This window comes from Cydia amplana, chromosome 5 (genome assembly GCF_948474715.1).
Source record: "Cydia amplana chromosome 5, ilCydAmpl1.1, whole genome shotgun sequence".
In the NCBI taxonomy this organism is placed as follows: Eukaryota; Metazoa; Arthropoda; class Insecta; order Lepidoptera; family Tortricidae; genus Cydia; species Cydia amplana.
In genome coordinates this window covers 10590795-10606940 of record NC_086073.1, presented here as the reverse complement: position 1 = coordinate 10606940, position 16146 = coordinate 10590795, and the positions used below count along the sequence as shown (strand labels likewise).

The 16146-nt window shown below is 35.5% G+C and overlaps 1 protein-coding gene and 1 long non-coding RNA gene across 2 annotated transcripts in view; one reads left to right on the top strand and one right to left on the bottom strand.

Annotated features, from left to right (window-relative positions):
- The window catches only part of LOC134648019 (uncharacterized), a 188134-nt gene that overhangs the window by 99468 nt on the left and 72520 nt on the right, over nt 1-16146 (bottom strand). The window lies entirely within an intron of this gene.
- Nucleotides 1-16146, top strand: part of LOC134647945 (trissin receptor-like) — a 46085-nt gene that overhangs the window by 23944 nt on the left and 5995 nt on the right. The window contains exon 5 of the mRNA XM_063502330.1: nt 7368-7526. Coding sequence (XP_063358400.1) covers nt 7368-7526 — 159 coding nt within the window. The remainder of the gene's footprint in view (nt 1-7367; nt 7527-16146) is intronic.

Below are 16146 nucleotides of genomic sequence, written 5' to 3'. Positions count from 1 at the left end.
ATTCGTGCTCAGGGAAGCGGTGTGCTGAGCCGGTATCCAATCTGCACAATCATGAATAATTAATCTAACACTTCCTTATGGTCTCAATTGGAGTAAACCCTAGGAGCTGGGCAGCAAGCACTGCCGCAGAGCACAAGCAATTGCATTAATTACTCGGATGCCAGCTTTCCATTGAAGTACATAAAAGCTTTTTTTTTCAACTTCTGAATTGCATCTACTTTGTTCTAAAGTTCTGGATCCCCACTAAGTTAAGTTGTAAGTAAATTATCCCAGTCTCGTAATGAAGAAAACCAAACAATAAAAGCAATTAAATAAAAGTTAGTTTAGCCGCGAATTAATCATGTTAGAACTTAAAATAGTACGGTCAAAAGTATTAATTTATAACCCATTTCGTACCTTGTCACAGTGACAATTAATATAAAAGTCACTAGAGACCTCATACTATTGTCACTGGTACAAAATGGGTCACAAATTAAAACTTTCGACTGTAGGTTAGAAGCTACGTGTTTCAACTTCGGTCTGATTTACACCAATTAATTTTTTAAATGAAAATTTCTTTAGCGGCGCTGTGCACTTTTTGTGATGGGGAAAAAAGTTAAACGCGTAACAGGTGTCACGTGACCGTAAGACGTAAGACGGTCACGTGACCTGATAGAAAAACTGTTACTTCAATGTCATTGAGTTTTTCTTTATTGATTTAAATGCCATCTAGTGAGTTTCGATCTAACTGGTAGTAATATAACTCGAGTACTAACAGTGATGTGATTAGGGGTTTCAAGTAATGCGACGAAATAACGCTAGATGGCGTTAACCTCAATTATACATAGTGCTGCAGACATTTTGCAATAGTGCTTGAGTTTTCACTTCTGACGGCACTCCCTGAGTGCAACCCGTTGTTTTTTTGAGCATTTGTTGTTTACAAAATATTTTATTTTTATCATGGGTCTGATTTGATTGAATTTTTCTCTCTACATTCATTAATTCTGTTCAACAAAAATATAGCAAACGTTGTGCTTTGTTGGCGATGATTTTTCATAATAATTGTGACTCAAAATGTTCGCATGTCATGCCGAATATTCGGCGCTTCGTCCAAGTGAGGGGCCGAATATTCGGAACTTGGCCAAAACCACTATTCGGGCCATCTCTAGTCACAACCCTCTGCTTTTTGACAAGTGTCAGCAGTCAGCCTACCCTTCGAGTTTGAAAATTACTACTAACGTCTATAACGCACCAACTCTACAAAGAACTAAGACAATTTCTCCTACTAACATTCTGTGACAGGGACAACATAATAAAATACTATCAATACTGGCATGTTGCCACTGTCAAATTTCCCTGCTTAATTGAAATTGAAATTGAAATTGAAATTGAAATTGAAATTGAAATTGAAATTGAAATTGAAATTGAAATTGAAATTGAAATTGAAAATCTTTATTTCAGGTCTGTCAGCCCATATTCTGTTAGTTTACACTGCTTAAAATAAAATAAAATAAAAATATTAAATAAATTAACTTAAGTTCAATAAAATTTGATTAAAATTAAATTTAATAATACGTGGTACAACACAAATGATTTTACTTGTATCCTTACTATACAGGTATAAAAAGCGCTCTGTATATAAATGTCTCACATGAGTATTTGCCGCTTCTGCTCTTAATAAATTTCTCAAATAACAAATTTGCCTAAGAGTCAGATTTTAATAAGACCCGAGGGCTGTTTGCATAGTGATTATGCAGTGGTATAAATCTTTCGACCGGCGCGGCGAGCGGGCTCTGTCGTCTAGCCCGCTGGGTTCTCGAACTGCAGCCAGGCTTAATGTGGGTAATCTTCTTATTGACTTACAACTTATATAGGTAGCTATTACGGACAAAGGATACCATTTCTTTTATTTTTGGCCCATATTTAAATATTATGATTCAATATGAGTCTATTTAAGTACGTATGAAATTCGATCCCACACCGACTTGAACATAACAAAGTGTGGCAGTGTCATTAGAAACGACATATTTTCATAGAAATTTGACTCAAATGATGACATGGCTACACTTTGTCATTTCAAATGCCATGCAGGGTTAGCTTGGCCGATTCTATCTAATATGCTAAATAGTTTTCTTTTGTACATACATTCGTTGTTAAAAAACATACTCGCCACCATCTGACGTCGGCTTGGTTAGTTTGCGATACTACTGTCAAGGTGCGTACACAGTACACACCAAGCCAACCGGCCATGTTGGCCCGATTTTTTAATTTCGATCGCTCGTCGAGGTCGCGTTTTCCCTTTAATAATATCTCCACTACTAGGCATTTAAATTCTACTAATAGAATTGAATACCAGTGTTCAATACCACCAGATTAACAAATTCTATCGCTCGAAATTCAAAACCGCCCCCTGGACGACTCAACAAACGCCATTAATCATTCGTTGCCGGCAATCCGCTACGTGGCGGTATCATTGTACGCAGACAAAGTGTGTCTTTCGAACGTAACGTCCCTTTCTAACAAAAGCTGTCAAAAAGTGACATCCGCTTGTATTAAGTACAAGTTACAAGGTATTGAGAGACGGGCCCCTGGTATTGGTTCCTAGTAAGAAGTGTAAGCGTCAAACAGACTACATACACATGGTTCATTTGTTTTGATCATATACCAATCACATACAGATGGAGACACCGAGCTTCTGTCTACATCTGTCAAGTGCACAAGCGTGTCAAGCGAGACTCCGAAATAATTTGCCCATTGATAAAATGAGAGAAATATTAATCTTTAATTATTTTTTGCTGCACGATAATTATCAGTGGATAAGTACTTGTATCAATCGGCTCACAGAATGAGAAAAATACTTATAAGAAAAGTTTCTGAGCATTAGATTACAATAATGTCTGCAATAATGCAAAGACCATATGGGGCATTATCTATGAAAAGGGAGCTTATTGTCGATGTCGCTTACGCCGCACAGCGTCGCGCGGCATTGTATTTATATCGGAGCATCGTTAATAATGGCGTAAGCGCCATCGACAATAAGGTCCCTTTTTATAGATAACGTCACATATTATTAACTGACGTATTTATTTATAGGTAGGTACCTAATAGTAATTTAAAAATAACGCTTATTAGCTTTTTAGTGACTTAGCGGTAAGGTTGTGCGACTTTCGGACAAGACGGAGGTTGCGGGTTCGAAGCGTCGCTCATAGCAACACGTTTTTTAAGACGATTATGTACGGAAACATCACTTGATCGGTGAAGAAAACCTTTGTGAGGAAACCGGACAAATTCCAATGAGGCATCATTCATCCGCCGAGCAGTCGCACTCCTAAAAACTAGTGCCTGCGTCAATTCTTGGAGTTGTCGAGCGAACCCCAGGCTCCCTAAGTGCTCACTTGGTGGCAATAAAGCGCTTTCATTTATCCAAAGGTTCTGAACGCATTTTGCTGGAACCTAAACCTTATAATATGTACTACATTTATTTAAATACATCTTCCACAGTACCTACTTAGCAATAATTTTAAGATCGCTTAAGCTTTAACAAATCGAAAGAACCAACGGATAATCCAGCTAATATAACTTTATAATTAAACGGACAGGAACCGCTATTAAGGTGCACGGGAAGTCGGAAACCTTCGTACAAGGATATATATAGTTCCAATCGCACATGGAGAAAAGAATTATAACGATAAATATGCTACTTTCAACTCTCATCAGTAGGTATTGTATGCAACTACATTAACTGCTCTGCATCTGTCTAATTTGCACGTATCGTGGACGCAACGCACTAATATTTATCAGATTGAACTCGTAGTTGCCGATTGAGGGTCCAGTTTTTATTGATGTTGGCATAGCTTCAGCGTGTAACAGAGATTTAGACATGTCTTTCTCATTCACGGAACAATGGTATTCCGAATATTTGGATGGAGCCCTTTAAGAGATATAAGATGAACACAGAGCGGATGTTATACTCGTTGCTGATTACTTGTATCTCAGGCGGTTAGTAAAGATGTCGCGGGGTTATTTTCGAGTAGAAGGTAGGCTGAGTTTTGGGACTGCCACTAGTTTATATAATATTACATTTTTACTACGGTACTTTACCTAATAGAAATCAGCTTCATGCAGGCAAGCCTTCTACCAGTTTGTAACTGACTAATTTCTTACCAATTGCCTCAGTTAAATGTTAGACTGGCACGCAGAAGCAGCACCCGCCAGAAATAAGATTTATGGAATATGGAAGTTCGTGGACGGATTTAATATTGGGCTATGAGATATAATAAATTAAATTTAGCATTTTATTATATATCTTCAAAATGCTCTATGAAACTATGTATTTAGTTGATTAGGATTAAATATCGGAATATTCACTCTAACTCGAAATTTTATAGTGTGGGGGTATAAATTAAATTCTAGTTACTGCCTAAACAACCCTCAACCAATTATTGTAATAAATGGTAGATAGAGGCCGCAGTATAATGTTCATTCCGTTTCATTGCTTATCATATAATTATAGCGAGAGGTCCCCAGGCGAGTAAACCGGTCGTTTAACGACCTACAACTCGGTTCACGATACATTCGAGGCCCTTATTAGTGCAATCATGAAGCGAAAATGAACGTGAAACCTAAACCAGTGTGCCAGATAACATCATTTAATAATAGCACTTTAAAAGGTTGTAGTTAGATACTACATACAGTCTCTTCTAAACTCACGGGTATATACATCCCGGTCATTTGATAGGCGTGCTTGGGGATACAGATGAATAGATTTTCAAAGAAACTATTAAAACTTATAGAAGGACGGACGAGTAAACAAGCTAGAAATATTATTAAAAAATACCTAGTTAAAATGAGAGGGCAGTGCACCGAAATTACTTAATTACGGTCTTGTCTATTATGTACCTAACAATTAAAAATGAATTTGTAAATATTTTAAGACTCCTCAACTCAAAAATCTTTTTAAGTTAAGATTAGTAGTTAAGTTTAGTATTATACAATGCCTTTACTGAAATAAACAGTTTAATTATTTTTTTTAAAGATCCAACACGTAGAGGCCCTTGGGAGAAGTTTGCTGTTATGGAATACACCTGCTAGAACCCTTTCACGGGTACAAATAGATACCCGTAAATCGGTCCCAACAAGGGAGTATTGTAAAAATGGTGGAGAAAAGTGCCGGATAATATGTTGTTGAAGTTTAGCTGGTCAAAAGATTGGGCTATTGTAAAGAGGTCCGGACACCTGCCATAACATATAGTTATTATTAGCTTTATGATTTTTAAATAGCTAAGATACTATACCTACCTACTTTTTCAATGACCTTTAAACTTATCATTAACAACCTCTTTTGGCGTACACCTTCAGTAATATTATTTTAAATTAGATCTCGGATGTCTCAACCAATAAGTGCGTGACTGTCCTACAGGTCGACAGGTCCTAACATAGAAATAATCAACGTACACGAATAATACTAGCTAAAAATACACATCGCAATTATTCTTGCTCTATATTTTACCAAAAAGTTGATATCTCGGTAATTAAGACACTGCCATCAGGCTCTAATAAAAATCCCAGTATAATATGTAGCTGTATTTTGCAGAAAGATGGAGAGACGAGTAACCTTGATTGGATAATATGTATACATATAACTAGGAAGTTAATCATCTGGCGATCCTCTCAGTACCTAATAAATTTGACATTAACAATATCAACAAATCTATGTTTGTTTTTCACAAAGCTTACAAAGCTTATTGTCTTTGGTGTGTAAAATTAGTTGTAATTTGTTACAAATCGCGAGATCAAGTTATGCTAGGCTTGAGACACAATTTTACGTAAAATATTTTTGCTGATCCTTTGGTTTTGTAATTTATAGTCAGCTGGGCGTAACGCAGCACATAAATAACGTTCCTCTTGGATCTCGGGAGCACGTGCGAGTACTAGCTATGCTAGAGCACCCGTGTATTTTGCAAAATGCAACTTCCTTTTCGTACTACTTTTAGGGCCCGATTCGGATTTTGAAATAGATATCTATAAGATATCTTTTAGACATCACCAAGATACGATAACGATATTTTTAGGATCTAACCTGTCAAATTTGACATTTCCGCGATTCTGGAGATACTCTTGAACGATTTCCACAAGATATTACTTAGAGATCTAATTCACATCTAACACGATCTATCGTAAAAGTGACATTGGTTGCCTGAATTGCGCTGCAAAAGAGAACTAGTTGAAATCTAAACTATAACGTATCTAGAATGGATCTAGTACGTGTCGTCTCTTGTGAATATCTTGAAGTTCGAATACGGCAGTTTGGCTTTCGAACTGAGCACTTCCTGGCATATATTCAATAGTAATGAAAAATACACTTTTTATACAAATAGATATATTATTTAAAGCAAACAATATTTATATTTATTTATTTTATAAGTAAAAAATCATATCTCAGGTCTTATAAAAAATGTACATATACATTTAATATGTACTTACTTACTTTTACGCCAACTGTTTGTAGAAATGTCGCTAATACCAGACCGACCTCCCTTCTCTCCAAGGTATTAGGTAAGTCTAATTAATATTAAGCTCCTTGGATACCAAGAAAATCACGATTTGATCAGCGACGACTATTTGACTGTCTGTACAGTCGCTCGACTGGTGATTTTCTAGTGTAGGTATCTCACATACAGATGGCCATTGAGTTGGATATAACAAAGACGTTATATCCGAGCTTGCAAAGGCATGAGACGTAGTGAAAATGGATCGCCATCATTTTGTCCGGCAGTTTTTTCTTTAAAACCAAAACCGACCAACAGCATGTCGGGTTCCATAGCTACCTGTCCGTCACAGGCCTGAATGGGTATCGTAGGGTATCATGTTGAAAAGTCGTACAAAAACAGAGGCCTAAAATTAATTTGAGGTGTTATTTAGCGCTATGGTAAAAGCTAAGATGGATGAGAGAATAACGAGTAAAAACGATTAAGTTATTGCAAGTAGAAGTAACGATTCCTACTCTATATTATAATATATATTAAATTATAGACTAAGAAACGTTATTATCTCACTAGCTTTAATCTAGTAGACGTGTCGCAAACCGCACTCTAAGCCGTATAAATCCGTTAACTTTAACTTTATTCGTGTGCGCTTCGAAACAAAGTGGTACGAGTTAGTCCATGAGTATCATTACTGATTCACCGTACCCTACATCAAAAAATGGGTAAAATGTAATCGATTAAAGAAAATTAATAAGAAGGAAAGGAAAACCGGAAATTGATACTCGAATAATGCGAATAAATAATTCATTCAATTTGGTGCCAACAACAAATCTTGCATACGGAAATACGGGAAAAATCTTTTATATTCATAAAAAAGATTTAATATGTTTGTTTTGGCGGCAGGTTTTATATACACGGATTGCTGTGGGGTTGTGGCAGAGCTCGCACGGGCTGCAGCACCTAGGGCGCGCTCAGTGCTGCGCGGCGCCCATTCCGCGCCCAGAGAAGCAACCACTGAACTACGAGCCACAACGCACATTTGTCGGCAATAAGGAAGCAAAGGTTAGATGCAATTTACGAGGGGCGTTCAAAATATTCTCGGTATTGATATCTTACAACCTCTTCTAAAATTTCTTTCGTTACTGGCCGCTAAGGTTTATTCATTGACATTAAAAAAAAGTATAATTCGAACCGAGATGTTCTTTTGTTTTTCTGCAATTGCTGAACAAACATGAACATCATGTGGGAATTGACAATGTTAACTAAATTAGAACATCGATGCGTGATAAAATTCTTGACAAAACAGGGTAAAAATCAAAAAACCATAAAAGAGGAAATGGATTGTGTTTACCGTGAGTCTGCTCCTTCTTTATCTACCATTCAAAAGTGGTCAAGCGAGTTTAAACGTGGAAGGGAGAGTGTTGAAGACGACCCTAGACCTGGCCGGCCTGTAGTAGCTACTTCACAAGAAAATATTGATAAAGTGGAAAAACTTATATTGGAAGATGGTCAAGTGAAGGTAAAATCTATAGCACAAGTAACCAATCTCTCTATTGGTACCGTACATGATATTATCCATGACCATCTTAATATGTCAAAAGTAAGTGCAAGATGGGTTCCGCGAATGCTGACTCGGCTTCAAAAAGACATGCGTGTAGCTTGTTGTTCCGATTTTATTGACCTGTGCGGTGAAAATCCTGATGAGGTGCTGCAAAGAATAGTTACTGGAGATGAAACCTGGGTTCATCATTATGACCCAGAGAGTAAACAAGAGTCCATGCAGTGGCACATTAAGGGTTCAGCTCATCCCAAGAAGTTCAAGGTCATCCCTTCAGCTGGCAAGGTCATGGCCACGATATTTTGGGATTGTGAAGGAGTATTACTGATCGATTATAAAGAAAAAGGTGTAAATATCACAGGACAGTACTACGCTAACATTCTACGTCAATTAAAGGATGCAATCAAAGAAAAGAGGCGAGGAAAGTTAACCAAAGGTGTTATGCTTCTGCATGACAACGCCCCCGTCCATACTGCTCATATTGCCAAGGCAGCTATTGTTGAATGTGGGTTTGAAACTGTTACTCACCCACCGTATAGTCCGGACTTAGCCCCCAGCGACTTCTTTTTGTTCCCCAATCTTAAAAAGGATCTGCGTGGAAATAAATTTTCCGATGATGAAGCATTGAAGGCGGCAGTGGAGGAGCATTTTTACACCAAAGATAAAAAATATTTTTATGCAGGATTAAAAAAAATAATTGATCGATCTTTTAAGTGTATGAACATAGGGGGGGAGTATATTGAAAAATAAAAATATCAAACTTTTCGTACTTGTTTGTTTTCATTCTCATACCGAGAATATTTTGAACACCCCTCGTATAAAGCGCTGTTCAATAGAAATTGCAAATACCTAATGTAAACAAATATGACAGATTTTGTCATAGCTATAACTTAAAATTCTTACGAAGGTTGTTTTCACTGAAATATAATAATGAACATATGTATATTTCAACAAAACAAGCAACAACTATTGCACTCCGGGAGTGCCGATAGAAGTGAAAACTCACCTCGTCACCGACACCCGGTAACACGATACATACGTCTAGCGGAGGTATTCTATTTATTTATTATATATTATTATCATTCTCAAATAAGATCACACTTTTTCATTGACATGTTTATTTACATACTGCCATGACAACGTCAAATTATTTAAACATAGGTAAAGAGTCTTGAAAAGGAGTCCGCAACATAAATGTCAAATAACATTGAGTTTTTCTTCATTGATTTAAATGCCATTTAAATTATGAGTGGCCACCTTACGGGGCTTATGGTCACGTGATCGCCTTACGTTGTCTCGAGTTTATCATTTTTTCCCCACCTCAAAAAGTGCCCAACGCCGCTAAAGAAGTTTTCACTTCAAAAATGGTATTAATAAAATATTTAAGTATGTATATCAACTTTTGATAAGGTCGCCTATAAAAAGTGCCAGATTACGAAGCAATGAAGGTAAATTGGTTTGTTTACATTATTTGCAATTTCTATTGAACTTCACTTTACATACCTATATGTAAAATAGTATACACAAATTACACATACCTACAGTCTACACATACCCGAGACATATTACAATATCTACATTCTACACTTTAACTCCAAAGTAGGTACGTTTATCCCATGGGTTCATTTGCTTTGACTGGCCATGTTACTGATCTGTATACGAGTGTATACGATGTGTATTACGAGTACCATGAAGGTACGCGAACGCTTATATGTATATAATATATAGATTTTAAGCGAGTAAAAAAGATGTGAATTCGAATGCGTGACCACTTTTGAACTTCCACATAATTGTATCAATTTGTTAAAATACGAAATACTGAATTCATAAGACTGTTACGGTTGGGAATCTATTCTTTAACAATGATTTATAACTCAAGATATGTTATAGGCGTTCCAAAATTGAAGCGCTTACCTTGTGACAAATTGGACAAGTTGCCTTTAGTCGCGGCTGGACAAGCGAGAAATGCGCACGTGCTAACGAGCTCCAGCACACCGAAATAGAAAGAGACGAGCTTATGTTTAACAACGAGTGTGACAAAGATGGATGGAATGAGAAAATTAATCAAAAATAACAGATTTCTTCGTAGGCTCAGAAATAAATATGGAAGTATTTTTTGTGCTCCTCAAGTATTGTTTAAAAAGATTTTTGAGGCGTGCGGTTTTACCAAACCTACCATTTATTAAAGTGCGATATTAACCGTTGATTGTTTCATTTGTTTCACACCACAGTGTGGTATGACCGTCACATGTATCAGTCGCAGTTATTTAATTAAGCAGTAATTTAACCCGTGATTCGGGTTCCACGTGCCTCATTAATTTTCTATTGATTCGAAGTTGCAAACGCGTGACTCGGATATCCGATCACAAAAATAATTACAGGAGACCGACACATTCACAGTACTGACATATATATTGAATTATACTAGTATGTTAGAGGTATAATGAAACATTATGTAAATTATGTTACTTCAATTTTATTTATGAGGTGAAAGTATTATGTCTTTCCCATCACGGAACAATGGTGTTCCGGACCTTTGGGAGGCGTGCGCGGAGCCGAAGCCAACACGTAGAGCCCTTTTGACACTTTAATGAAATGTACGGGGTACACCGAGCGGATAATGCTGCCCTAGCCGTGTCATATTATGGAACGCACGCAGAGGCCGCTCCGGCGTATTATAGTATTATTATCCTGTTATTAGCCTTTTTTCTACCATAGTTTAAGTTATGTGCTTAATTTGTATCATGTTCCTTTTCATATTGGTGAGTAATAATGAACAGTAAGCAATATTGTATAGTACCTACTAACTACATAATAATAGTAAATACATATTTAGGTATGGAGGAAATAATGATAGAAGCAAATTTTTTCGTTATTGTTATTTGTTAGCGGCCACTAACTAATCTAATTATATGTTATGTATACAGTGTGTAAGTCTAATACGGGCAATAAATTAAACGAGATATTGAGTTTACCTGTCTAATCATTAATTATAGCTGGTCAACCAAATCTTGTCAGTAAAAAAGGCGCGAAATTCAAATTTTCTATGGGACGATATTCCTTCGCGCCTATTACTGAATCGCGATTAGAAAGGGATTGAGATAGCTGTCAATCCATATTGATTTTGACGTAAGTGTATGGAAATCTGTTATTTCTAATCCCTTTCTGATCGCGGCATGATAATACATTTTTCAAATTTGCCGCCTTTTTCTACTGTCAAGATCTGGTTGACCAAGTATAAGAAGTTTTTTAAGTTACACTTAATTTTGATCCCGTAATTATTATTTTTTCACATGTACCGAGCAGCAATGTACTGCAAACAGTAAGAAACATAAAATACCATGACATTACAAGCTACGAGCTTTTTATTGTAACTGCCAACAAGCGTTGACAATTACTTTAAAAAGCTCGTATTCCGTAACTTGTGTAGTGTATTACATTGCGGGTCGAATTATTTTGTGTAAATTTTAATTGTATTTCTAAACAAAATCTATCTCAATATACTTCAGGGGCTTGCTAACCACCGTTTAAATATTACCCCGTGTTGGATTTACACACTGTATACTAATCATGTTTTGAGACAACACAAAGAAATGTAATATTGATAAAGATAAAGATAAAGATAAAAGATAGTTTATTCAAGTAGGCATAATTACAATGCGCTTATGAACGTCAAATAAAGCTAGGTAGACCGGCTCCAACCCTACACCTCTGCCCCGAGAAGATTTAAATCCCCCCTCAATTGGAGGAGGGTATCCCAATATGGGACCGGCAACAAACTCGGCGGGACACATCTTTTCAAAAATAATTACATCTTATAATTAACATGCATTACGAGAAAATAAGGGAAAAAATACAATTTAAATTACTATAGAATTCATGCAATTATACACATAAGGTGTAATAGAAATTTGATTTAGAAAATATACATATGTACATGGAATCATACAAAATCGTAGCTCTTTCAGAAAACATATCAAATTCTTACAAAAGGAAAAGAAAATAAAGTTATTAAAAGAAATGGGAAAACATATTATATAAATCTGATTGATTATTATTAATTACCAACATATAATATTTGATGTGCTTTCCTGCTTACCTGAGCTGTGTCACCTATAACTCTATACATAATACAATGTTTTTAATTGCTACTACTTTTTATTAGTTAGTTTCTGGTTTGGACCATGCATGTTTGTCTGTCAAGTAGTCCTCGACTCTGTAATAAGCTTTTAACATCAATGACTTTTTTAAGTAATTCTTAAGAGCTGGAAAGGGTAATCTTAAAGCATCCTCAGGTAACTTGTTATAAAAATGAATGCATTGCCCAACGAATGACTTTTGTACTTTACGGACACGAAACTTTCTGATAGCAAGCTTATTTCTATTTCTAGTGTTAAAGTTATGGACATCAGAATTCTTAGTGAAGGAGTCTAGATTCTTAATAACATAAATAATACTATCATATATGTATTGGGAAGCTACAGTTAAAATATTAATTTCTTTGAAAAGTTCTCTTAATGATTCACGCGCTCTTAAGTTATATATAGAACGAATGGCTCTCTTTTGTAAGACAAATATAGTCTGTATGTCAGCTGCTTTGCCCCAAACCAGAATACCATATGACATTACACTATGAAAATAACTATAATAAACAAGGCGAGCTGTTTCAACATTAGTCAGTTGTCTAATTCTCCTCACGGCGTAAGCGGCCGAACTTAATTTGTTATCTAGTGTTCCGATATGAGGACTCCATTGTAGATTTTTGTCCAATGTTAAACCAAGAAACAGAGCTTTATCTACCATCTCTAAGCATTCATTATTCAAAAGTATTTTAGTATCGACTGGTTTAACATTCGGCAAAGAAAATCTAATACATTTGGTTTTCTTAGCATTAAGAAGCAAATTGTTCATAGTAAACCAGTTAAGTACATTAACGAGTGTGCTGTTAATTACACTATAATCGGTAGATTTCCGATCAACCTTAAAAAGTAATGATGTGTCATCAGCAAAAAGAACTATTTCACAAAGATTTTCTACTATACATGGCAAATCATTTATATAAACCAAAAACAGGAATGGACCCAAAATAGAACCTTGCGGCACTCCTAATTGGACTACAGCTCCGCTAGACTGGGTTTTGTTTACAACAACTGTTTGTGTTCTATTGCTAAGGTAAGAAGACATAAAGTTTAGGGCATTTTCTGACAGACCATAGTGTTCTAATTTCAAAATGAGCGTTCCATGATCCACACAATCAAATGCTTTAGAAAGATCACAAAATATGCCAATTGCATCACAAGAATTTTCCCAAATATTATAAATATGTTTAATGAGTACCGAAGCAGCATCGGTCGTGGAACGGCCCTTTGTGAAACCAAACTGATTGCTTGTAAGTAAAGTATGTCTGTTGAAGTGACCCAGTAGATCATTTAACATTAATTTTTCAAAAACTTTACTTAGTACAGGAAGTATTGATATTGGTCGGAAATTAGCCATATTACTCGAGTCACCAGATTTAAAAAGAGGAATGACTTTACTATATTTCATAAGATCTGGAAAGACGCCTTGTGAAATTGAAATATTATAAATTACGGCTAAGTAAGGCGCTATTACGTCTATGACATGACTAATGACTCGAACTGATGTTCCCCATAAATCTTCCGTTTTCTTTAAATTGAGTGACTTGAATGTTTTAACAATATTTGCTGAATCTACTTGACTAAACTCAAAGTTAATATTACATTTCTTAACATTAGCGCAAAGTAAGGAATGAGCTCGAGACGAAGATGAATGTAGACATTTCGTGGTATTAATAGCTATTTTAGAAAAATAATCTTCGAATGCCGAGGCAACATCGTTGTTTGACATGGTAAGTTGTTTATCCGAGACAATGTTGACTTGACAATCGCGTGATTTACATTTACCAGCTTCCCTATTTATAATATTCCATGTTGTCTTCACTTTGTTGTCCGACACTTTCAGTTTAGAACTTGTATAGTTTGTCTTGGCTGTTACACACACTCTCTTGAAGATTTTTGAGTAGTTCCTTACATAGTCCAGGAAATCAGAATTTTTGTTCAGCTCTCTCTCACCATAAAGTTCATAAAGCCTTTTTCTACTTTTATAAATGCCTGCAGTAGCCCATTCACTAAACTTTGTTCTAGTTTTTGTTTTTGACCCACTAATAGTTTTCTCCTTGAAATTTTGATTAAAATGATAAAGAATTACACTAAAAACATCTTCATACAGACTATTACAGTTATAATGTGAAAATGGTAACATACAGAGATTTTTTGAATTTCATTTTTGAATGATTCCAAGCGACTACTAGTAATGGGTCTGTATGTTATTGTTTGTGGAGTATCATGAATATCGCTTAAGAAAACAGCCCTTTGACCGCTATGATCAGAATGAAAACAGTTAAATATTTGCTTATCTATACATTCACAATTACAAAATATATTATCCAGACATGTTGCACTAGTTACCCCTACCCGGGTAGGTTCAAGAAACAAGTTAAATAAATTGAATGATTTAAACAAACACAGCATTTTAAGAGTATTACTAGAGGACTCGAGCAAGTTAACATTAAAATCTCCACAGACTATAACATGTTTTTGGCCCTTAACTAACTTCAGCACACTTTCCATTGTAGTTTCAAATGTGCTGAAGTCAGCTGATGGTGGTCTATAAACACAAACAATAATATATTTTTCTAATTCTACACAGGAAATTTCTATAATTCTTTCTATGGAATAATTTACAATATCTTTACGCTCTTTAGATTTCATGCAATTTTTAACAATTATCAGGGAACCACCATGAACAGCAGACTTTCTAACAAAAAAACTGACTAATTTAAAGTTAACAAAATCAAATAAAAACTGTCCATGTTTCAGCCAATGTTCAGTAATACACATAACTTCAACATTATTATTATCTAAAAATAAACCTATTTCTAATTCTTTGCTGGAAAAACCCTGAATATTCTGGTGAATAATGTTCATACTCAGGCGTTTTTCCGCTGTCTTACAACCTAGTTTAAAACGTGGCACGGGGTCCTTGACTTTGTCAGCTGACTGAGAATTAGCTATAACACTACTAAATTTATTTGGCTCAATATTAAAGGCCAATAAATCCACTAGGTATACAAAATATTTCTTTGGCAAAAATACCTTCCTTGGAGCTAGCATGAAGCGTTCAATGAATTTATTTAAGTCAAAGAAATGGTACATTTTATTGACAGATATGGCATGGTACATCAAAGAATTGTAGTGTGCTATTTTACTATTATAGTCATAAGACATATTCTCTGCATAAGGCAGTGCACATAAAATGATTTTGCCCACACCAGATTTTTCAATAATATTTAAAGTAGACATCAACTTATCTATGCTAAGCTTATCTACATTAAGACTATTTCCTAACAAAATTACTAGTGTAGTACTGCTATCATAACATCCCTTTGAAATAAGGTCACATAAGTGAGACAAAGTAATGTTTTGATAACAGTAATTTGAGACTTTTTGCTGTAATCTGTAGCTTAATAATGGGCCCATTCCTAACCCAATCTGATCTGAAAAAATAACAGTCTTACTGACTGCTCTAGGGGGCTGTGTGACTACTGGTACAGCTGGCCCAGAAGTGTTGAGGGCCACATCGGCTTGAATAACCTTTGCCGGTGGCATTTGTCCACAATTACAAATATTTCCATTAAGTAATGACTTGCATCGCTCCTCTAAATTTTGGTTTTCCTGCAACAATTTATTGAAAGCCTTGATGTGCTCCTCAACTTGTTTTTTTGTGGTTTCATACATGGTGGTTATTACCAGAAGCTCATCTTTTAACCTATTTATATTGGCATGTAACTTCTGGAAATTTGATTCCTTAATTTCAAGCTCCAAATGACAATTTTGAACCCTATTTTTCACAACTGATAATGCATGTTTTAATTTACTATATTTTTTAATGCATGCCTGGCCTTTGATAAGCTTCTGGGTTCTCCTAATATACCTATTAATCTTAATATATTTTTTTAACTTATTGCTACTATTAAAAAAGACTAAATTTCTAGAGTCCGGACTAATTTGATTTTTGCCGCTTGCCAACTCTTGGTACACATTT